The sequence below is a fragment of the Phyllostomus hastatus genome, unplaced genomic scaffold (genome assembly GCF_019186645.2).
Source record: "Phyllostomus hastatus isolate PE091 unplaced genomic scaffold, TTU_PhHast_1.1 phas_contig_1021, whole genome shotgun sequence".
Taxonomy (NCBI): Eukaryota; Metazoa; Chordata; class Mammalia; order Chiroptera; family Phyllostomidae; genus Phyllostomus; species Phyllostomus hastatus.
Window position 1 is genome coordinate 1,833,530 of NW_025333505.1, and position 25,137 is coordinate 1,858,666.

The 25,137-nt window shown below is 41.8% G+C and overlaps 1 protein-coding gene across 1 annotated transcript in view; it reads right to left on the minus strand.

Annotated features, from left to right (window-relative positions):
- CNTNAP2 (contactin associated protein 2) overlaps positions 1-25,137 on the minus strand; it is a 1,612,013-nt gene that overhangs the window by 1,020,469 nt on the left and 566,407 nt on the right. The window contains exon 3 of the mRNA XM_045834058.1: positions 16,918-17,111. Coding sequence (XP_045690014.1) covers positions 16,918-17,111 — 194 coding nt within the window. The remainder of the gene's footprint in view (positions 1-16,917; positions 17,112-25,137) is intronic.

The window sequence follows — 25,137 nt, forward strand, 5'->3', positions numbered from 1 at the left end:
TGAAACTGCACGCCAGTATGCATCGCGGTTGTTCGACCTCTGGCCTTTCAGAGGTTTTCATTGTTCTGGAGCTACTTCTGTCCTTGTGGCCCCAGCAGATATATTTCAGCAGATTTGACCAATGATACCACAATGTTAATAATGTATTACAGGATCTGTATAAATGGAAATACATGTGTCTCTGGCCCATAACCTCTACCATCCTCAGATCCTTGGTGCAAGCTTCTCCTCTTACTCTACCTTTTCAACTGTTTTTCTAACCTATAAAAAAGAAAAGAAAGGAGTAAAACAACCTCCCTATTCTGCAGGAAACTTCTTGACTATGTCTTCTTTCTCTTCCTCCCTTTGTAGTAATCACTCAGAATAGTGGGCTTTAAGCAAATGAAATGGAGAAGAAAAATATCTGGTATTTAAAGGCATACGACTGGAATTGCCAGGAACATGAATGAGTGGAGGTGGAAATTAAGAGAGAGAGAGAGAGAGAGACTGAGTTCTGGGGTATACCAGTAGTTTAAAAAAATCCCGGTTCCGAGGAAAAACGAACCTAGGAGACTGAGAAGGAACAACGAATTAAGCAGGGAGAAAGCCCAAAGAACGTGGTGGCCAGAAATCCCAGACAGAAAGCGGGTCACGGAGGAGGAAATGCTGAGCTCTGTTCAACTGCGGAGGCAGGTCAAGGGCAATGGTGAGAGTGGGGGTGAAGGTCAGAGGGGAGTGGCCTGGGGACAGCAGGGAGCGGAACAGAGCAGGCCCAGACACCGCTGGAGGAATTTTGCAGCAAAGGAGATCGAGGGAGAAGAGCCATCCCTGGTGGGGATCGAGATGGTTTTTGAAAGTCCAAAGAAATAAAAGCATATCCGTATGCTAAAGAGAAAATCTAGAGTGACGAGATGAGATGACAAAGAGGAGAGTTTCTGAAGTTGTGTCTCAGAGTAGATAATGTATGTGAACGAGTAAGATGGGATTTAATGCAGGGGCGGTGGGAGGGGCGGTAGACAGAGGCGTGGGAACAAAGTCCGGCTCCCTCGTCCTGCAGCTCCACTGCCCTCGGCTGGCGGAGGGAGGAGCGGAGGGTGCGGGGCTCCAGGGAGCGAGTTGGTGGGCCAGCCTGAAAGCGGTGCACGCCCCCTACGGCCAGGAGTCACCCGTCTGTGCCCAACCTCAAGGGAGGCTGGGAACTGGCTGTGAGACAAGGCAGGGACGCAGGCTTGGTGAACAACTCATCTTCTTCTCCCGTGCCTCTAGTCTCTTGATTTTCAGAAAGAAAAGTATCAATTCTTGGAATTCTTACTAATTAAGTAACAGAAATGTAGTGTGTGAAAGAGAAAAAAAAAAAGGACATTTATGATACTATCAACCTGAACATATCCTAATTTAATCTTGCTAATATGTGGAAAAATCTCTTGGTAATTGCTATTCTGAAATAACATACTCTACATTGTAATTGGCTTCTACTTACACTTAATGAACTATTTTATCAACAACACGATTTGAGAAACGACTTTAGTTTTTTGTGTTACATTTGACATGAGGTCAATAAGAAAAAAAGTACATTAATATTTAACTAATCATAGATTATTAAAAAGATCTGATGATTTTTTTTTCTTGTGGCATGACTGGGTTTGTATCAGAGAATTGAGGCTGGATTCAAGTTCAAGCACACATTTCCTAGGCCAGTACAGGTTAGGGTTAGGGACTAGGACGGAGTAGGAGCTGACTTTGGAGCTTGGGTAGGCGTCAGGATCACAGTTAGGTTAGGATTGGATTTCAATAACTTTTTCAACACTTGATCTTCTTCGATGCCCATAGGAGTGCATGTATACTGCTGCACTGGCCTTTTTCTGTCCACACATTTGTTCCGGTCCCAGTGATCAGGGAGACAGATCACGTGCTTGGTGCCAATGGCCGATTTTAGATCCGCTCTTTAAAACAAAATCGGACTCTGCCCTGCTCTCCTTTAAGATCTGACTCGCTCTTTCATGAGGAAATTGAATTGCATCTCCTCATCTCCGCTGAAATCTACCTGCAAATCTAATGTAATTTTCTATAAATTATCGCAAACTTTTACCTTTACCCTCGATTTCAATTGCTTTTAATATCGTTTTATTCAGAGGATCTGAATCCACACAGTGTGTCAGGACTTCAGCCTGGTTTTCTGAAGGTTTAGGAATCCTCTGATATGTAAATGCAAACCCCGTGTAGGTTCTAAGGGCTCATTCTTAGAGGAGAGAGGCACATTCACGATATCATTTTCTCCACGTGGGCTTCTCCTGGGTATTCCAAAAGTGTGAAGGTTGACAGAAAGGTATTTATGCAATGTTCCGTGAAATAAATACGGTGCGGCAAAATCTATCCAAAAAAGAGGAATGCTAAGCCATACATTTAAATGATCATAATATTGATAAAAACGTCAAACATGAAAGTTTATGCTATTTATAAGTGACTACCTTCAGTACATGATATTATTAAATAAGGGGTCATTAACCATTTTAAAAACCAGAGCTGGTAGGGAAACTGCAAAATATTTATATGTAGTTACAGGAAAACTGATACCTAGTTAGCCTGGTAACTAGGTATAAACCTCCTTCTCAGGGAGAGATGTTGCTCTCGGTATCTGGACACAATAAGTGAATGCAGAAAACCAGTAAATCACATTTGCCTGAAAACCCTCCCAGGAAACTACATATCCTTCTGTCAAGAGAAATCTTACCAGTGTAGACCTTGGTGATTTTTTTTTTTTTTTTTTGCCAGAACAAGACCTAATTGTGATTTATTTTCTTCAGTCTCAGGCCGTCAGTGCCTCTTCCTGCAGATGTTTGCAAAACGTCGAATTGTCCGGAGCCCTTTTCATCTGTCTGGTTTCTCTCCGCTGTCCACGTGGCGCTGACAAGGGTGACCTGGGATGCTGGGGCCCCTCCTGGCTGAGGGCGTCATCCACAGCTGGCGGCAACCTGCCGACCCCCCTCCACCCCGAGAATCCTGTGCAATAAGTCTCCTTCGGAATTTAGTTTATTCGTGCAGTGCTTCGGAGTGTGCGAGGTAAACTGAGCACAGAGGGAGCTGCCGCGAGCTGACGGCATTTCGATCGGGACTGGTCCCGAGGGCACCACGGTGTGTGGGCACACGGCGGCGAGGTTATCTCTGGTGCCCTGATTCCTCCCGTCGGTTCGGGCGCCCACCCCGCCCCGCCTGGCCGTGGCTCCTCACGGGGGGCCCCTCAGTCACTGCTGCGGTATCGCGTCTTTCCCCTGCCTTGTCACAATGCAATCGCTCCTTTCCTCGGGACATCCACCCTCCTTGGGAGAGCGTGACAGAGACCAGGGCGTATACGGATACAGGAGTCAATGTTCAGCTTAAGGACAATACGCTTATGCGCGCTCAAAAGACGTCTGGTTTTCAAATGCCCTGTTTGCAGCAACAAAAATAATGTGTTGATAGCACCACATCTGTTCGTTTAAAAAATACTTGTTTTAAGTCCTCTTTAGAAATAATTTCAGACTTACAGGAAAGTAGCATGAATAGTGTATGGGGCGCTGTATACCCTCTGTTTTTGTTTCGATTCCCCAGTGTTGCTCTGTGCTGTACCATTCTTTTTTTTTTTAATGCCCATCTGAGGACATGCTTATTGATGTTTGAGAGAGGGGAAAGGAGGGAGAAAAAGAGAAACATCCATGTGAGAAAGAAAACATGTGCCCCAACCAGGGACCCGAACCTGCCACCCAGGCATGTGCCATGACTAGGAGTTGAACTAGTGACCTTTTGGTCCACAGGATGATGCTCCAACCCACTGAGCCACACTGGCCAGGACACATCATTCTTTTCCTCTCCCTACACACACACACACACACTCTCTCTCTCTCTCTCTCTCTCTCTCTCTCTCTCTCTTTTTATTTTCTGAACAACGTAAGAATACTGCTGCATAGTTTACATTTCCTAAAAGTACGGACATAAGTAAAGAAGTGTATAGTTTGTGTTATAGCATATATCAAGGTTAAGTGGCCGTATCCCAATGTCCACTAACTCCCATAAGTCAGTGAATCTGTTCACAAGTATTTACTAAGGACGTCCAATGCACAAAGCACTGTCCTAGCTGGTGTGACCCAACACGATGACAAGACGAATAATCCCCTCTGAGAACGTACACGTTTTCATCACTCACTGTTTTACCTCCTTAAATCTGGTAGAGTGGAGACAGCAAAGACTTTGGGGACAGAGAACTAGGGAAGCAACTTGGTCTGTCACCTCTTAGGCTCCTGCCACAGTATTTGACCCAGGAAGGACTTCTCAGGCAAGTCCGGTGTGAACGGCAGTGTTAGCTGTGGTGTTTGACCTTAGTCAAAACGTCTGACATCTACGCACTGCAACTGCATCAGTGGAGAAATCAAATTGATTCTATTAAACATCCACAGATGTTCTGTAACTTGGGGGAAGATTAACATTTACTTTTAGTAAGGGTTGGATATGCACATGTGTGTGTTTTATTTCATTATCAGTTACCCCGACTCCAACCATAAAATAATTATCTGAATAATGAATTCTTTGGCCTCTGACTTTAAAATTGAAAAACAAACAACAGTGACATTAATGCTTATTTTCAGAAAAGCTAAAATGCACTCCTATCACTATTCCAAGAATAAAATCATGAAATCATAGATATTTGATTATATACTGACCATTTTGTTTAATAAGTCATGTGACAAAACCATTGTCGATATTTTCTGGAATTCCAATCAAAAATTCCTTTCAAAGGACCTGCCAACTTCTGTAGTTTTTCAGTTCTGTTATCAAATACTCACTCGTGCCTGGCTATTGTAAGCAGCCTGAATAACTTTTTAATAAAGCCGTGGTCTTTTTCTGTTGCTCTCAGGTTGTCGCATACAGCTCTATTTTCTAATTTGTGTACTGTAACAAAACTGTAAAACATGATACCATTACAATCTAAATGAATTTGCAATTAAATCTCAGGATCCAACTGGGCCATGCTGTTTTATCTTTGAGAGAACTCTTTTCTTTGTTGACAGAAGACATGTCTGTAATTATTTAGAATATACATCCTCTAGAATCCAGTTTTTAATAAGTAATATAGCTCAAAGAATTAAATGATGTTTATAGTACTAAACAGTGTTTTTAAAATTTTCAAAATATTTATTTATTTTTAGTCAGAGGGGAAGGGAGGGAGAAGAGAGGGAGAGAAACATTAACATGTGGTTGCCCCTCACGTGCCCCCCACCTGGGATCTGGCCCACAACCCAGGCATGTGCCCTGACTGGGAATCGAACCCATGGCCCTTTGGTTCACAGGCCAGTGCTCAATCCACTGAGCCACACCAGCCAGGGCCCAAATGGTGTTTAACTCAGAATAAACTATGTGAGATTTGAAACTTGCATATTTTTTAAGGGTCAAATATTTTTCATGGTGGGAGGTGAGGGACTGATTAAAAAAAAGATAAAAATATCTTTGGCTCATGTGCCACCCAAGAGAGAATGATTCTGGAAATGTTTCTTTGATGTCTTGCTTGTAAATAAATGAATGCAGAGGGTCACCTATAACTAGTCATCAATCAGTCTCTTGTGGTGGGTCCCAGGCGTATCCCCTGAGTTCATGATGATACATCACTCCTCTGAGAAGCTATAGTCTTCCTTATAAGACCAGTCCGTGTTCTTCAAAATGCACCCAACACTATCACTGCCACCCTGGTAGCAATTAGGTTTTCATAGTATAACTTTATAAAGCACTTTCTAGTACTCAGGTATTACGTGTTGAATTACATCCAACTAAAATCCATATGTTCAGGTCCTAGCCCCCAGGACCCCAGAATGTTATCTTATTTGGAAATGAGGTCATTGCATACATATTGAAAGTAGTTAAAATGAGGTCACACTGGGGGAAGATTGGGCCCCTAACCCAATATGACTGGCACCTTTACAAAAAGAAGGGCATGGTTACACGATACACTGTCACAAAGACAGGTAGCACATTATAGTTAAGATGTGGTGGGCACCAAGTGTCCTGTAGGAGGGGAAGGGACAGCGGAGGAGAGCTGTAGTGGTGAAGACCACAAGCTAGTCAGTTAGACAGTCCGGGTGTCAAATTGCAGCTCCACTGTTAATTCACCACGTGCTCCAAGGAAGTCACTGCCTCCTCCAGTCCTTAATTTCTGCATCTATAGAATGGGCTTAACCATCACCATCATCATCATCATCATCTACATTATTGCATTTTAGTTGTTTCAAAGATTGACTGAGATAAAGCATATCAAACACTCAGTGAAAGCTCAATAAATGCTGAGTGGCTGTTATCACTGATCAGTTGACCCACGGAGATTTTTTGGATCAGCTCTGCTGCATCATGGAAGAGTCTTTTCACAGACTCCACTACAGCTTCGTATTAATATGGTTATAAACCATGCAAATGCCAATTATAATAGACTCACTGTCTCATTAAAACATGTCAGTGCACTTCATGGGAGAGACACAGATGTGTATATCAAAAAGTCTCTTCATTTGGAAACACGATGTACCTTTCCACCGCAGAAGTCTCTGCTTCATGCTTTCTCTCAACTTCTGAAAAGGCGCAGAGGGTAACCGAGGGCACCGTGCATGCAGGCTATCCGCTGTTCATCCTTTTGCCAGAATGATCACACAGAAGATAATTAAGCTAGTTTATTCAAGCAAACTAAACGTATTTGCCAAGACATTTTAACATTCTCTGAGTTCCTTCTCAAAGTCAACACTGACTAAATTAGTTACTTGGCTAAATTGTGTGCATAAGTGACACACACAGTGCAGACATCGTCACCGTCATCGGGCACACGAGCGTACGGAAGATTGCACAAGATAACCAGGCTTCTGCTTGCAGTTAGTATCCTTAAATTGAGGTTGCATTATTCTCCAGGATAGATCTATCAACTCCTTACTTGATGTCCTTCAACCATTCACCGTTAGCATAGTTCAGGGTTTCCTGTTGCTAGTGTTGGAGCAAAGATGTAATGTGTGAAGTCCACCTCCAGAGCTCATGCTCTCTCCTTCTGTGAGTATCTGTGTTATGCAACCAAACTGTTTGCATTCAGTCAAAATAAGCAAGTGGTCATTATCATAATGAGGCTTCTTGCTAAACCAAAAATAGGCATTTGGCTCCATGCTGAGTACTGGGGTCAGTATCTCTGGATTTGTGGCTTGGATTTAAGTAACATCATGTCCCTCAGTTTTAGCCCATTTATCTTCAGAATGAGGTACTTCGATTCAATTGTACACTCTGAAATGTCCGTTATGCGCTCGGTGGTGAACTCTGTCCTGTGAGTAGTACAGAGACGGGCCCTGAAAGACTGTGTAAACTCCAACCTTCTTCCAAAGTTGATAATCGCATGACATAGCTTATGATTGCAGAATTTTAATGAGAGGTCAGATTTTTATTCGTACGTAGGTTTGTAATAAGCATTTGGGAAGGACGGGGTTAATTATAGTGTCTCACTATCCATTCCTACCCATTTCAGTAGAAGATTCGTCTGGAGGCAGGGCTCCCTGCTCCTGCTCCCTGCAAAACCAACTCCTCACCTGCTTAGCAACAACACGTAGCTCCTCTAGAAGCCTTTGCTGATCATGACCTCCAACCACTCTGAATGAGGCGCTCTGTGTGTGTATGTGTTCGCAGGACAACCTGTGAAAAACTCCATCCATTAGGATATAGGTAGTCGTACACTGTAATTATAAATGTATATGTTTAGCATTGCCAATCTATTTTTTTTTTGCCCTTAGAAAGCAGTAACTGTGTGGGTTTGTTGCGATTAATGTTCAGTAAGTGCCTGTTTGTCAAAGTTTATTCTCCTTTCCTAAGTCGATGTACAATTTGCACTGTGACTTCTAATCCTTTTCATTCTGCACTATGGCTTGGCGACATGGGCAGATTCTCATTCCCCTTTTTCAAATACATCCTATCCTTGACATGTATATGAGTCATCTGTGAATACTGTTAAAATGCAGATACTCCCCAGCCCCTTTGGCTCAGTTGGTTGGGTACCATCCTGCAAACTGAAGGGTTGCTGATTTAATACCCGATAGGGGTACATGCCTGGGTAGCAGGTTCAATGTGCTGGGTGTGTATGAGAGGCAATCAATTGATGTTCTTCTCTCATATGAATGTTTCTCTCCCTCCCTTCTCCTTTCTCTAAAATAAGGAAAAAATGCAGATTCTGACTTGAAGAGTATGGCGTGGGTCTCTGACTGTCTGCATTTCTCTCGAGCTCCCAGGGGTGCGGACGCTGCTGGCCCACAGGCTCACACTGAGTATCTCCATTCAGAGGGGCCTCTCACTCTGTCTGCGGGCTTTCTACCTTTGTGGCTGACTGGCATACTGCGCCCCCTTATCCGTGGTTTCACTTTCTGTGGTTTCAGTGACCCTGGTCAACCACGGTCCGAAATTTTAAATGAAAAATTACAGCAATAAACCATTCATATGTTTTACATTGTGCACCTGACCAAATAGCATGATCCAATCTCACACTTTCCCACTCAGTCTCGCCCAGGCCGGGCCCTATCCAGACACAGTTTGTACTGTGATGCATGGGACTCTGTGTGACAATGCATAGGATCATGAGTCAAATGTCATAATTCAATTAGCATTCCCAATTATACTTGGAAATGAGTTATTAATCACTTCAGGCTGAGAAGCACAATGATAATACAACTCATGTGCCAGTGCATTAGTACGGAAAACCTATTGCAGCGTGAAAGTAGTAGGCTGTTTTGAATTTTCAAGGACAGGGCCAATACAATATACGATAGCAATGCATCTGGAAGTCGCACATTAATAAAATATAGTAATTGAGTGGTTAATATGTGACAGGCATTTTTCAAAGCTCTTCATGTGGTCCCTGTAATCTCTACTGAGGGAGGTACTATTGACGTGAAGTGTAGAGTTATCCGTTGCATTGGGCAGATGAGGAAACCTAGGCACAGAAAGCGTAAGGGATCTGCCCAAAGTTACACAGATCTACGTGAACGAAGCCTGACGATGGGCCTACGTGCTCTGACTCCAGAGCGCCTGCTGCTCGGGGGCCTGTGGCCACACAGCAGCCTGCGGTCCCCCGCTCCGAATGCCCCCAGGCAGGCTGACCAGTCTGCCTCTAACTTCCCCAAAGTTACCACCTGAGCAGGGGCACGCATCTTTCATGAGGGGATACATATTTTATTTTAAATATTCTTAGGTATCTATCTATTAACACTCGGTGGAAATTTGCATTCACTTGAAGTCATTTAGCCCCCCTTCACCTAAATCCCACCTTGTTCTGGCAAGAAAAATATTAGCGTCTCCACTGTTGGAGTCCAGAGTAAAATAAGGACTTGGCAATATCAGGATTCTTACTGAGAGCCTTTCCTTTTCCAGAGAGCTTGCCAAGCAATCAAATATACTTAAAAATTTCAGAATAATGATTTCATATGCCCTATTTTATCTCAGATGAAAAACACACTAGGCTGTGAACAATTATATACTATATTTTTATTGCCTCTAAGAAATCTTATCATATAACGTTAATCATTTTCCTTTACCTAACAATGCATGCTAACAATATATTCTCTATTATTAATAAATCTTATTTTTATCTTTCAAATTTCTGGAAAAAATAAACACATGGCCATGTTTGTTAGAATATTTCTATATATTTTTTCATGTTCAGAATATTTTTAAAAGATTTTATTTATATATTTTTAGAGAGAGGGGAAAGGAGGGAGAAAGAGAGAAACATCAATGTGTGGTTGCCTCTCCTGCACCCCCTACTGGGACCTTGGCCCGCAACCCCAGCATGTGCCCTGACTGGGAATCGAACTGGCAACCATTTGGTTCAGAGGCCAGCACTCAATCCACTGAGCCACATCAGCCAGGGCATTGTTTATGTTTAGAATATTAAATGACTCACAGATTGACACAAGACATCACCTCACGACCTCTTAAAATGAGAATCTCACAACCCAAATGTGTATCTAGAAAGGTGATCAGAATTCACAAATAGAGGCCTTACCATCTATGCAAAAGGATTTGGAATATCCTCTCAACTTATTAAAATGCATGAGACTGTTAAAATATCACCCAGCCTAAGAGAGGTGTAAACAGAAGAATCTATTTCAGAGAAAGAAAAAGCTGATACTAAATTCAGCTTGGGAATTATTTTCTTCTACACATGGCCTAAAGATTTTACCCCATGTATGCCAGGGGTCATTTTAAAAAGGCTTTAATGCCGATGACTCCGAGGTGTTTTATTTCTCAACAAGCTATTGATAACATTATTTCGAATGTGCCTGCCAGCTGCTTTCCCAAACAACCAATGACAGCCATGTGCCACTGTCTCCATAAACAAGCCAGGGGAATTCCTGTCCATCACCAAAACGCATGCCACTTGTGTCCTAAGTGAAGCGGAGGGTGTTACTCGCTGATGGCAGATACACGGGTAAGAGACCAGGACGGTGGCCTTCCCTCATTTCGCATGCAGGCAACAGTTCTAGATCTGTCTGACAGAAGCTCAGCTTACTATTGAACTGTGAAACACTTATGCTTCCCATTTATAACTCGAACATATTTTTAAGTGATTTGGAAAATTAGTGCAACCACTACAATGAACGGTTGAGAGGACAGGACGGAATAATGCATTCATTTAAAACAAGGTCCCCTTCCACAGCTCATTGGGCACCTGGCCTTCATTATGGTAACAGGTGATTTGTTGCAACCGCCGCAACGGCATTTGGCACAGAGCTGGGTTGGCCCGCCATGCCTCCCTCCCAAGCCCCGCCTGCCCTCGCTGTCTCCTGGGGGCACTCCACAACTGGAAGATGAGCCGCAGACTTGACCACCGTCCACCTCCGACTTCAAGCCATGCTTCCTCCATCTAAAACATTGTCAGTTATTTTACAACACGGAGTAAGAATAAACTCAGGTAGACTGGATCCGGAAAGGAGAGAGGGAGATTAAAAATGTGACAATGGTCCTGATGGACTATTCTCACTGGGAAAGACTACACTCGTTTCCCGGAATGCTTTGAGAGAGGGAACTGATCACATGCATGTTGCCGAATCTCTGTAGCTTGCAGAACTTCTTATAGAACCTCACTTAAATCCCCCAATAGGCACCTTTCCCGTTTCTCAGATTAGATATTGGAGACACAAAGTGACTTCTTTGAGTTTGTGAGCCAAATAACGAAATTAGATCCTTGAATTCAGACCTTGAAAAGCATAGCTTGGTTTTCCCTTGCCAAACACCTGGTTGGTTGTAGGCAAATCCAGTAAGATGTTTGGGGAACTTTTATTATGCAAATATTGATTGATTGGACCTTTGGTTATAAAGGAAGTGGAGAACACATCGTTCCAGTTATGGACTTGATATTCAGGGAATCAAATAATTTAGTAAATTAATCTGTTAATGACTGTTTGCATTCTAGACATTTTAAATGTTTCAAATTTATTATAATCAATTGTTTTACGTGTGTGGAGGAAGCATGTAAGTGACAGCGATTCAAGTTTTTCACACATCTAGCAAATGCTCTAATATTCTCAGAAAATATGAACTTATCTATTCCTATATTATCGGTGAGTCTCCGACCATGCTATCAAATGTAATAAAACATTTCTGTCCTGTGGATTCTCCATCTAATACATTCAGTGGTACTGACCACAGCCTGATACTGGCCTACCATTCATAAAGGGATCAAAACTGTTTTAAAAAGTAATTATAATATCTAATATATAAACTTTTTGTTATATCTTTAAGAAAAAATTTTTAAAAAGAAAAGCCTATGTTTAAATTACAGGTGAATTTGTAGTAGGTACTATCCTACAAAATAGTAGTAGGATGTGAAGAAGGCATTCCCTATTAGTACAATTTTCTATTTGAGCTCCATATAATCTGTATTCAAAATCAGTAATTGAGTTTCCCGAGCAAAACTAAATGCAGCCCCTTAGCGAAAATCTGCTGGAATTCTTTTTTTTAAAAAAAGATTTTATTTATTTATTTTTAGAGAGAGAAGGAAGGGAGATAGAGAGAGAGAGAGAAACATCAATGTGCGGTTGCTGGGGGTCATGGCTTGCAACCCATGTATGTGCCCTGACTGGGAATCAAACCTATGACACTTTGGTTCACAGCCCGTGCTCAATCCACTGAGCTATACCAGCCAGGGCATGGGATTCTTGTGGAATGCAAGGCTGCATGGATTATCAATGAGAAATGCCTACAAAGACCACTTCCCCTGTCCAATGGATCATTCCTGGGAAACCTGAAATACTCAAGAAAAGTATGCAAGTTAGACATCTTGGAATATGGAAATGTAATATACAGGGGGTATTAATTTTACCAGTCTGCACATATCACCCTTCTACATTGTGACGGGAATTCTAAATAAAACCATTTGTCATTGTGGATAAAGTATAAAGAATCCTATTAGGCTTGGTATTATCAAAAAGGAATGAGAAGGTTTGACTAGTTAAGCACATTTAGCCACTCACACCTGTGAGTATTAAATATTCAGATAAACCATTTTCAAGATTTTTTTCAAGAGCCATTCTCATCCCACGGGTAGAGTCCAGAGCCAGATTCATGACTTTAAAAACATTGTGGCACTGCCATAATGTGTCAATACACAAGCTGATCTTGCTTATTTTCAAGGATTATCCAAAGGTCAGAAAATAATTCAGAAACCCCATATGGGCATCTAAGGAGAATACGATGATAAAATTAGTTATGTTGTCCGTATCCCCTGCAATCACAGAAGGACCAACCACTGGCGTTTGTTGAAAACAGTATTCGAGTGATTGAATGTCCATTCCTGGGCATTCTTCTCGGTCATCAGTCATTTTAGGAACGGGTAGGAAAAGCAACCTCACAACAGCACCAACTGTAAAATCTTTTGACTATCTGGGATTTACATACAGTGTTGTCCATCCAAAAGCCAGCCAATCTTTGCTATGTCAGAAATCTTTTTTTTTAAGTGCAGTATACCTTACATTAAACAGTAGTTGGATTGAAAGAAAACCCAGTAGTAATAACCATTTTATTAAACTTAAGCCAAAGAGCATTGTATGTTGAGATGTGAACATGCTAAATTTTAATCACTGCATGCATGTTAAGACATATACTATAACGTTCTCCAGAATTTTTAGAAAACAATGGATTTTATCCTTTCGAATACATCAAAATGATGGACTATTTTCCTATGAGCAGGATTAAAACTTTTCTGTCATAGATTATTAAGAGGAATGTAATCGTTATGTTGCCAAGAGTCCAGGTCACCTTGGAAGATTTTCCCCTACTGAGCCCTTTGAATTTATGTCTCTGTATTTAGTCAGCATGGGATTATCCCTAACTGCTTAGGGATAAATGAAGAAAAGCTCAGGCATGGTTGCATTTTAGCAACCATCTTTTTTAAAAATTTAATCTTTATTGTATTTTTCCCATTACCATTTAGCCCTCTTCTACCCCCTTGTGGTCACCACCCTGTTGTCCGTGAGTCCTTTTTCCTTTGTGCTTGACCCCTGCACCCCCCGACCTCCCCCTGCACTAGCTGTCAGCTGCTCTCCACCTGTGCACAGTGTGAGAGGCGCGGACTGACACACTCCCCTTGTGAGAGGAAGACTTGACAAAACAGAAATGTGACAGATACTTCGGAGGCTGGCTTGTGGCCTCTCAAGTAATTTTACCAGCACGCTGATCTGATTTTAGGCTAGAATCCTCACAGGGTTAGGAAATAATGAGGGTTTTGCAGGAAAAGCTTGTGGTCTGAGCCTTAATTGTCTCCTCTCAGGTGATTGGTCTGTGGGTTGGTTGGTCATTGACTTTCTCTCTGCTACACCTTAAAAAAGGCTCTTTCTAATTTTCGATTCTACTATTGTTTTTCACAGTAAAATCCCTCCATCCACTCCCGACCCACAGGCCCAAAACCAACAGAACATGTGGTTCTCAGTGTTGGCTGCATATATACACATATACATATACATATACATACACATATACATATACATATACATATACAATTAGTATGACCTGGAACCTTTAAAAGCCCCGTGCCCAGGTTGCACCTTAGACCAACTAAATCCAACATCTGCAGGTGGGACCCACCATCCCTATGTTTTAAAGCTTTCTGGGTTATTCCATTGTGTTTCCAGGGTTGAAAGACACTTTTTAAATAAATGATGCTAGAGGCTTTGAATGATCTTAATTGTAAGATGAAAACTATCCATAAAGAGACATTTTCCCCCACTATGTGCTTCCTACAACTTATACATCCCAATGTACAAATGTTCTTGCCGTACAATTATGGCTCGATAGACGTTATTTCTGAAGGACTACTGTGGCACCCCTTTTTTCAGGACACTGTGTCCTTATTTCATGTGACAGTTACTACCACTGGGTGCTGCTGCCTGCGGACATGACCACCTGCCCAGGCCAGTGTGACCACAGAACCAGCTCAAACTGGCCCTGCCCTGTTTCTAACAAGATACTGGATTGCTGTTCAGGGACAACAGACCAAAACCACAAGTCACACAGCTGAACCGTGTGTGGAGGAGAGAACTTTGACCTCTGGTTGTACCAAGCACCAAAGTCCTGTCCCCTTCACAGAACCGAGGGACCGGGACGTGACTGGGATTTGAACACGGGAACCCTTCCTTTCAGAAGAGAAAGGTCCATTGTCCAGGGAGATCAGCGCTGAAGACGTTTCCCCTAACTTAGCAAAAATGGCCACATTCCAAGGCTCTCCAGTCCAAACCTTCCCCACAATGCTTCCCCATAGCAGCCTGTTTCCCCCAACCCCTAAAAACTTGCCTTGAGCCCTGTGCAGGGAGCTTTGCCTTGAACTGGAGCTTTGCCTCCTGACTTCTTGTGGGTCACCTTAGCCATAGAAGCTTTCTCTTGTCTCAAAAGCTGGCACCATAGTACTGGCTCCACCTGCCCCAGGCCCTTGCTCCGAACTCTGACCACTCACAAAAATTACTTGAGGACTTTTAAATATAAATTCTCAAAGAGTGGTTCTGATCAGGTTAAAACTCCCTAGCATTCTGGCTAACACTGTGAAGAACACAATTTAAAAAGTGAATTCCGCCCCCCACCTCCTCCTCCACTTTTTTCTTGTTTGATATTGATGGCTTCTCTTGATTTTGGCTATGGCTGCTTTTAAAAATAATTAAACTAAAATAGGTCTGTCAACACTTCGTATTTTAGAGTAATTTATTCAAGTGTTGTAAATACACATAATTTTCCAATGTAATTGAAATGTTTTAGGAGTAAACTGGCTAAACTTTAAAATTTTTTTTCTTATAGTAAAAAAATAAGTGAATACAGATCTGTAATAAGGATTTTAACCACTGTTACAATATGGGAAATTTCTTATCTATATATTACTGTTTCTACTCTTCTAGATTATGTCTTCATAATTTCAATATTTAACTCACATTCAAGATGTCTGTCTTTGAATATGTTATTGGTATTGTTCACCTAATTTCTAGTTAGATGATTCTGTCTCACGGGTCTGGGTGTGCCCGACATCTATGATCTTTCCGTCCTCCTCAGGTCATTCAGACGGATAGCCCGCGCTGAGACCCATCGCCCTAAGCCTTGGATAGAAATTGCAGTCTGAGGAAACGGTTTCTTCAGTCAATGAGAATAGATGGATAGATAATAGATAGATAGATAGATAGACAGATAGATAGATAGACAGATAGATAGATAATCAGCTTCTCTGAATGTTTTTAATAAATAAATATTGACAAGTGTATGCATATAAGAGTGAAGGCCAGTAAAATTTTAAAATATTTAAAAATGCCCTGGCCAAGTAGCTCAGTTGGTTAGAGCATCATCGTCCCCATACACCCGCCAAGGTTGTGGGTTTGATCCCCGGTCAGGGCACGTACAAGAAACAATCAATGAATGCATCAATAAATGGAACAACAAACCAATGTCTCTCTCTCTGTGTCATATGAATAAATTCATATATTCTATTGTTAATGTTTGGGGAGGGGATGCTCAGCGTGGAGTCTGATGTGCTCCAGACCTACGGCCGGTCTTCCATTTTCTTCTCCTTTAACAGAAAACCATATTTCCACCTCACTTTTCTCTTCTTGAGAAGTGGTCAGTAACTACTGAATGGCGTTTCATCAGAACAGCCCTGGGTGGACACAGAGCAGACACTGGGACCGGCTTCCGGCCGGAAGTGAACTGCTCTGCCCAGCGCCCATCAGCGGGCGAGGTCAACCCTGCTGGCGATGACCCTTCCCACGCGAGAGTCGGTTGAGGAAGAAGAGTGAGCGGGAGTCAGAAACAGAAACCTGCACCAGGACTTTTGTTTTCATTCTATTTGTTAGCCCACGGTTCAGGATTAGGGTCCAATGTGGACCATTTCAGATAGGCATCCCAGACAAAAATATAGCAACTGATTGCGTTTAAAGCAACAAGTTAAATGTAAAAAATATAGTAAATAAGTTAAACTCAAAAAATATAGTAAATATTGTGTTTAAAGAGATCCTAGTGTTTTATCATCTTTAAATTATTTACCTAATAGCTATTTTTTCATGTTTCATCGCAGTTTCATTGGGAGGTTTTATTTGCTGAGAAATACACTCAAACTTGGGGAAGAGGACACGCCCACTTTGAAAGGGAAGAGCCTCCCACCACCAGGAGAAAGGCGTGGTGAGGGGCGGGGCACGCCGGGGTTGGGTCCCTGTTCCCACCTCCCTGTGCGTTGCTCACGTTTCTTCTCATTTAGCAAGTACCGGAGAATAATAATAACACATAAAGACAAGAAAAAAAGAAAACAACCAGCAAGATCAACCTCCTCCAACCAAGCCACCCCCAAGCCCTCTCCCTGTCCCCAGGCTACACCAGGGTGGCGACAGCCAGACGTCTGCAGCTCAGTTCTGTGCCTCTGCCTCTGTGACCGTGACTCACCCAGATGTTCCCGTCCTGATGATAGGGTTTCCAGTTCCTCCCAGTGTCGCTGTAGAGCATGCGGTATTGGGTCACCCAGTCGGAGCTGCTGTATCTTCCTTGGGTTGCGATGGCGCTGATCTGCTTCCGATTGCCAAAGTCAACCTGAAGCCATTGATAGTGGTCACTGTCAGATGGAGACCATCCCCCGGCACCTGAACCAGGAAGAGACAAGAGGGGACAATAGATATTTAGACTTCCGTAATTGACAGTGGGTTACTGTTCATCTTTTACTTGGCCTTGGCAGGGCTGTATTTCACATAGATATCATGAAATGTCCTTTACAGATGCCGCTGGGACTTCAACTAATATTCCTCCAGCTGGGTTACACTGATACTCTAACCTCTTTATGGTATAATTATGCACTCATTTTCTCCTGAGCAAATGTCTTCATAATTCCTCAATTAGATCTTATTAGTACATGTCAAAGTCTAATTGGCTGAGGGTTGATCAATTTACCATGAAATTTTCAACTAAAAATCACTAGAAAAAATATATGTAACAACCCATTAATTCCTCATCTAAGGTTTGAAATTTTGGTAGATTATAAATGAAACAAAAAGCAATTATGTGCGACTCTAAAATAGATTTTGCTGTCAAAAGTTCAGAGTTCAAAGAATACTCGTTTTTTAAGATGAGGCCTAATCTTTTTTTTTTTTCAGCATAACAAAGTTTTAGTTCATGTGCATAGTACATGTTCAGCTAGGGGAGGAGCCATGTTCTGCTTCATTGGGGGACCGAGGCTGACAGGCTGAGGCACCGGCAATGCATGGCTCCCTCAAGGGAAGAGAGGTCATGGGAAGCTTATAGTAACTACTCTGTCTTGATTAGGCTTGGAAGTTATACAGAGTGCCTCCATTCACATCCCATGTGCCTGGAACTAGTCAGATGGCCCTCTTTCTGAAAGGGGAAAGGAAGTATCCTCTTCCTCCTGCCCAGAATGAGAAAAGAGCCAGCTACTCTTGAGCCCTGGTAATATGGCCTAGATCCCCCAATCCCACCGAGCCAGAGATGACTGAAATCAAGTTCTCTTTACTCTTTCACTTGGCAGCTTCGCTTACATAGACTGTAACCGTTTTCTGCCAGGGCTTTTCCTACATGAAGCCCTTGTACTCATGAGGACTAAGGCATACAGCAAACTAGGCAATATGTTCATTAACACTTAACAGATAAACAACCAATGACTTCTGATAATCACATTTCTAGGAAAATGCTTTGAGGTACTAAATAAAATGCAGGGTGGAGGGGAATAAAGGGGGAAGAATGGGACAACTGCAATAGCATAATCGATACAATATATTTAAAAATAAATAAAATAAAATGCTTTTGGCAAAATATAATAAATGACTGGCAAATAGTAAGAATGCAAAAATAGTTATTAGAAAAGTAGTGTTAATAAAGAACAAAAATCTCCTAATTTATACCATTTAATAAAATAACTAGGGGTTGTACATCAGTACATTATAGAAAATACGGCATAAAAGAGACAATGTGATTTTTTTGAGTGAGTTTGGCTGTTAATGGGAGTAAATAAGACAAAACTATTCAATAAATTATCCAATTTATAGATGCAAAATATATGCATTGCTTTTCAAATAAGGAATTTAAAGGCTGACAATAAATAATTTATTCAATAAGGGCTGTACTAATAAAAATCATTTTGTAAATCATCACAGATATTTCATCCATTTAATGATGTTTATATAGATTATTTCTGCTTTCAGCTTTGGGAGAATCGCTCTCCCACCACAAAAAGTTACAAACCTGACAAAATGTGTAAAATTACCCTTGCAGGGGATTAGAAAAGAGACAGTGCAGGACCCTGATCCTCGAGAGAAGATGCACAAATGCAGTGAGCCCTGCCAGCTTCCTGGCTTTCTGCCTGGTTCACACTCCAGGTCCTGGCACATGGTCCAGCATCCCAAACAGAAATAGCAGCATCACTGGGATGGAGACCGATTGGAAGCAAAGCTCCCAAGGAAAAGAATTTGTGGGACAGATCGTGGAAAGGGGAGAGCTGTGCAGAGAAAGAGCTGGGAGAATCTGCAGCAGATCACCCATGAGTCTCTACAGTTCAGATGCTGGAGGAATGCCGAGCTGTGTGTTTGAAAACTGAGACTCGCGAGACCAGCTGGAAGAGTTCTGAAATGAACAGCAACCAGAGGACATCCAGGCTGAGACTCGGTCGATTTCAGACTAGACGAGATTGAGCAGACTTGAGCAACCCCAAGCGTTCAGTTGAGATCTCAGAAACAGGTTAGAATCATGTAGTCCCAAAGTAAGGGCTACTCTGCATACATCTGAGCAAAGATTGGCAATTAACCTGAAAAAAAGATCAATATGACCCACAAATAAATAATTCCTTGCTCAAACAAAACTCAACATTCCATTAAGGAAGGCCATGCAAGTTTAGAAACTCAACAACATAGCATCCATATCACCCGGTCTAAACACTTTGTAACATACTAGACATTTGAGGAAGCAGGAGAATAAAACTTATAACCAGAGAAAAGTTGGTTGACAGAAATGGACTGAAAATGACAGAGATGACCAAATTAGTAGATCAGAACTGTAAAACAGAGATTATAAATTAGTGCTATTAATTTAAAGACAGTATATATATACTGATTCAGTATATATATATATACTGAATATGCAAATATAAAATCTTAATGGAGAAAAAACAACAAAAGAGGAAAAATGAAAGTTTTTGAAGTAAAAATTATATGTGAAATAAAATACTTACTAGATGGGTTTAGCAGCAGATTAGGAGCTGAGAGAACACTTTAGTTTATGTGAATATAGGGTCATATAAACCTTTCAAATTAAAGCCCAGAGGGGGAAAAAGGCTTAAAAATAAACAGTTCTCCACTAATCCATAGGATAGTATTGTCATGCAAATATAGCACTAAAAGCAGAGAAGGTAGAAATTGGAGAGAAAAAATACATTTGAAGAAATACTGGTTGAAAAATACAAACCCAGATATGTGAGAATTTTGCTCCACTCCAAGCAAGATAAATAAAAGGAAAACACACCAGGACACATCATAATCAATTGGTAAAAACCAATGCCAAAGAGAAAATCTCAAAAGTAAGAAGAGGGCAATAACATCTCAGCAAAAAACAATACAAAGTGAACGACAATGAGACAACACATCTGAAGTGACGACAAAGAAGGAAAAAGAAAGTTGCCAATCGAAAATTCTATATCCAGCCAAAATACCCTTTAGAATGAAAGCAACATAATGGCATTTAGGACAAAATCTGAGCAAATGTATCATCAGCAGGTATGTACCATAAGAAATGGACATTTTTCAGCTCCAATGAAAGTTTACCAGATTGAAACTCACACCTACATGAAAACAACAAATGCTAGAAATGGTAATCATGTCCATAGGTGTAGGACATCTGTTCCTTTGTAAATGTATTTAAAAGATAACTGAGTGTTTAAAACAAAAACAATAACCACAAATTAGAGATGTAGAAGTAAAATGACCATAGAAGTAGTATGACTATAATAGCACAAAGGACAGAAGGTAAGAAAAATAGACACTGTCCCTGAGTGTCTTACATCACATTTGGAGTGATATACTATTTGATAGTTGTGAGCCCTAGATTGGGGGTTAGCAAACTCTCTGCAAAGGTTAAATGCTGAGTGTTTTGGGCTCCCCAGGCCATACACCCTCTGCGACAGTGAGTGCACTCTATGGCTGTAGCATGAAGACACAGATAAACATAAACAAAAAGGTAGGCATGTTTCAGCGAAACTGGGAAAGTATTAATTCTCCTTTAAGGATCAGTGTGTTCACTGCCAATCACACCCCTGCAGTGGACGCTGTGCTGTGCCATTCAGGGCCTCCCTTACGACAGCGGACTTAATCCCTCTGTTGTCTAGAGAGCTGCCAGAAGACACTGGTTCGCTGTAATTCCTCTGCAGGAATTTCCCGAGTGAAAAAGAAGGTCGTGCACCATCCTGGGGGTGTACAGATGCAGTGACAGGTCGACCACGGGTTGTAGAGGGCCAGGCCTCTCACCCCGACTTGGGAAAACCCCGAAGGGTCCGCATGGTCTCAGAGCTCCCTGCAGAATAGGTTGGAGCCTCCTTTGAGATTACCGTGCATTGCATCTCGAGCTCTCCCTCTAGGCAGAGGGAGTGTCTTCTTCACTCCCTTCTCTTCCACGGGTCCCAAGAGTCCCTAATCAATTCCTCTGTGTTCTTCTCCATCCCTGGAAGAACACAGATTCCTGGAAAAGCATGGCTGCAATACCTCCTTAAAACCACTTGCCTGATGATCTGCTCACTAACGACGTGAACTAATTTTCTCTGCTTTCCACTGTGTGTGTCATTTAGATGCTGTACTTTTTCCCATTGTAGTATGTAATATTCCCCAAGGTCATATATCATCCACACGCCTGTCACACCTAGAATTCTGTACAATTTTGGAGGAGCCATAGATAAACTTCTGGGATAACAGTATACCCAGTCATGAAGAGATTATAAATATTTTTTCCTATCTATTGGATATATTGTTCCAAACTTAGGAAAAATTCTATAGCTAATTGTGTATATAGTTCTACTCTGTGTTAATAATGGCAATGAGTTGGTTTAACCATTAAAGTATACACAAGCAATTATTACTGTGAGTACAGAGGAGAAAATATGCTCAACTGATGGTTGAAATTTAGATTAGTTCCCCTAATTAGTCCTGCAAAAATGTTCCAGAACAATTTTTCTTAAATTACTCATTTTTTGCCACAGTATAATTTTTTAACAAGGAGGCAGTTAACAAACACCCCACTACTTAATCCCATTAATCTCATTACTTTAAAAAATAGAATTTACCGACAACGTTAAGGGAGGCAAAAACCTAAAAAAGTGAAAATATAAGTTAAAAGTTACCCCTTAGCAGAAGTATGTATGGAGAGAACAGTGATTAACCCCAAGAGGAGGGCAAATGTCAGGCTTTTCTCGGGAACGTGGCAAAAAGATCAATGAAAAGTTTCCTGGTTTTCTTTGATCTACCAAGCAATGTAATTTGGCGAAGTTGATTACTTTGTACATTTGGCTTGTGAAGTGTATAGCCTCTATCGATCCGGGGACTGAGAACGAGAAGGCTTCCATCACCAAGAACTCAGGAAAACGATGTACGGGAGGGCAGGAGGTGCCCCCCATGTCAGCGCGGGGAGTGCCACAGGGCGGACGGACTCCTGGCGGACACCGCGGTGGCTCCAAGGGACAGAGTGAGGAGTCGAAGAGGAGGTCGGGGAGGGGGAGACTTTCAAATAGTCATAAAGTCTTAGTTCCTGAGAAGACTTAAGGCCAACTCTGTCTGGCAATAACAGAGCCAAAAAGATCTAGTAAATAACGAGGAAAGTATTAGAGTGACTTGAAAGATGTGTACGATACAGAACTCTTACTGCTCCCCAGACAGGAGGGGTGCTGCTGCCTTCCTCCCTTTCTCTCTCCCTCTCTCCTTTCTCTCTCTCTTTCTCCTTTTCTCTCTGTTTCTCGCATGCGCACATCCCTCCCCTTCAGTGCATGTGTGTGCACACATGTGTGAGTGTGAGGTATGTGCATGTGCGAGCTATCAAGATACATAATGTTTGTATTCTAGATGCCCACTCTCCTGGGGTTGCTTGAGTGATAAATTATAATACAGAACCTAGAGAAATGGATGGAACTTTACTCAAAACTGAGTGACAGCTTATAATTGCAGTAGCCATTTCTGCTTTGTAAATTACTGCCTGTGAGAGGGAAAAGAAACTTGGTGGGTGGTTCGAGAGAGATTGCGGAGTTCTCTTCTGGTGATAAGTCTCTCCTGCAGAGACAGCGTGCCCAGGTGGGTGGGTGGGTGGAACACCGCTAGGGACCATAGGCCTGGGGTCTAATTTTTTTAACGGTAGAGAAACATTTCAGTTAAGTATAGAACTATCTTTAATAACTGGTTGAGCATGGTGTGTCAGATGTAAAGAATGCATTGAAAAGGAGACTTTCAGGAAAGATAGCTTGGAGGCCTCCCTCTGGTCTAAATACACAGTATTTTTAAATAAGACAGATTAAAAAAAAAAAGAAAATGGAAGTAAATGTAGCCAGGTTCAAACATAAGATAAAACGTCTCCATGCACGAGAAAGGCGACCAAAATGCAAGGGACGAGTAGGCCGGAAGCTGCAGCCAGCTCAAATGCAGTCTGGGACACAGAGCAGAAGTGGGACATCGGGCTTCTGGGGCGTACTGGTCGATGCCAACCTGCTGTGTATGTCAGAAAAAGGAAGCGTGTGTCAGGACTAAAAACCAAGATGAGCCCAGGACCATCTTGCTTGCGAAAGAAGATTGAAGCCAGCTGCTTACTGACTCGGAAAGATGAGACCGCATTGCCCAAAGAAGTTGGGAAACCAGCAGCTACCAGTGAGGTGACTGCACCTATAATTTCCTAATGACACCACCAGGCAAAGGCGCAGTGTCGCTCACGTGTGATGTGTTTCTGGACTGGAGATCTGGGGAGCTGGGGGAGAAGGTCACAAAACTATAGGACAGAAAAGGACAGGAGACAGTGAGAGAGAGACAGACAGAGAGACACTGGTGGGCAAGAATAGTGTATAAACCCAAATCTCCAGTTGTCAGGAAAAAAATATACCGCAAAAGTCAGTTAACAAAGTCAAAGGTTCAATGCAAATGAACTCAGGATGTAATAGCAATTAAGAACCAGTAGAAAAAAATATGTTTTAGGTTCTCAAAGATTTAAAACAAGTAATGCCAGCTATTAAAAATAGCAGTAATGGTCAGCTACAGGAGGGGGAAATGAAATATTTAGAGAAAAATACTAAAAAGAAACAAAAATTACCTTAGAAATAAAAAAATGCAGTCACTGACAGAAAAAATACCTCGCCAGAGGAAAATCCACAAATTACATCATTGGCAAACAGTCTGCTGAAAGGTAATACTGAAGGATTTATACAGAAGTCACCAGAGAAAATACAAAATATGTTAGAGTTTCAGAACATCTGCTTCTGACCAAGATGAAGTAACAGGAATTTAATTTACGTTCCCACCTGAAACAATGGTAAAGCACACAACATATATGAGACAAAGGCGTGCAAGATATAGGATCTGAGGCGACAAAGGACTAGGATCCCTGAGCTACAGGACATAAGTGAAGTGAGTCCCATTTCCCCAGCTTCCTGTCTTGAGAGAGTTTCAGGGCTGAGACATGGGAAAGATATGAGGCAGAGCGTGGCAACACCCCTAAGTTGAGAAGGTGGAGCTGAGAGTTGGGGTGACCAAGGTGGCTGTAGTTGGAAGCCAAGGAAGGAGCTGCACAGAGAGATAACTGTAAAGAATCCACATGCGGCATCCTTGAGTCTTCTGCTGAGTCACGATTAGCAGATGCCTACAAAGAAACTACCCACCCGGTGCTGGGCAGAGAGTTGTCTGAATGGAGGAAGATGCTAGTGGCTTGTACTACTGACCAGTGGACCAATGACCCCACCCTTCCCCTCCTCGGTATTTTCTCAAGAGAATACGAAGCACATGCACATACAAAGTCCTGCCCCTGATGCTCACAGTAGCTTCATGTGTAACAGCCCAAAGCTGGGAACAACCCAAACATCCATCAGCAGTAAATGGATGAACAAATAGGGTACATCCACAGAATGTAATAAAAATCATAGAACATCATACTATTCAGCAATAAAAAGAATGGACATTGATATACACTACATGTTTAATCTTAAAAAGTTATGCTGATTGAAAGGACCCAGAAAAAAGGTCCATACTGTATAATTATGTTTATGTAAAATTCTAGGCAATGCAAACTGATATATACGAACAAAAGCAGATCAATAGTTGCTGCTTGAGGTTGGGGACAAAGAAGGGAAGAGGAAGCGGTGACAAAGTGTCAGAAGAAAACTTCTGAGGGTGACGGATACATTCATTATCTCGATCGTGGTGGTGGTTTCAGGGGTGTGTCCATATACAAAAAAGATAGAAATGTACAATTTAAATGTGTATGTATTAGTGTATGTCAATGATCCATCAATAAAGCTGTTAAAATTTGTAGGAGTAAGTAGGCATGAAGGATAAGGTGGGAATTTCAACGATAAGTCTAAGGAGTTCTAGAATAATGCCAATATACAGAATATAAACATTTAAAGAAACAATGATTGTATTTTTTTTCTCAAAA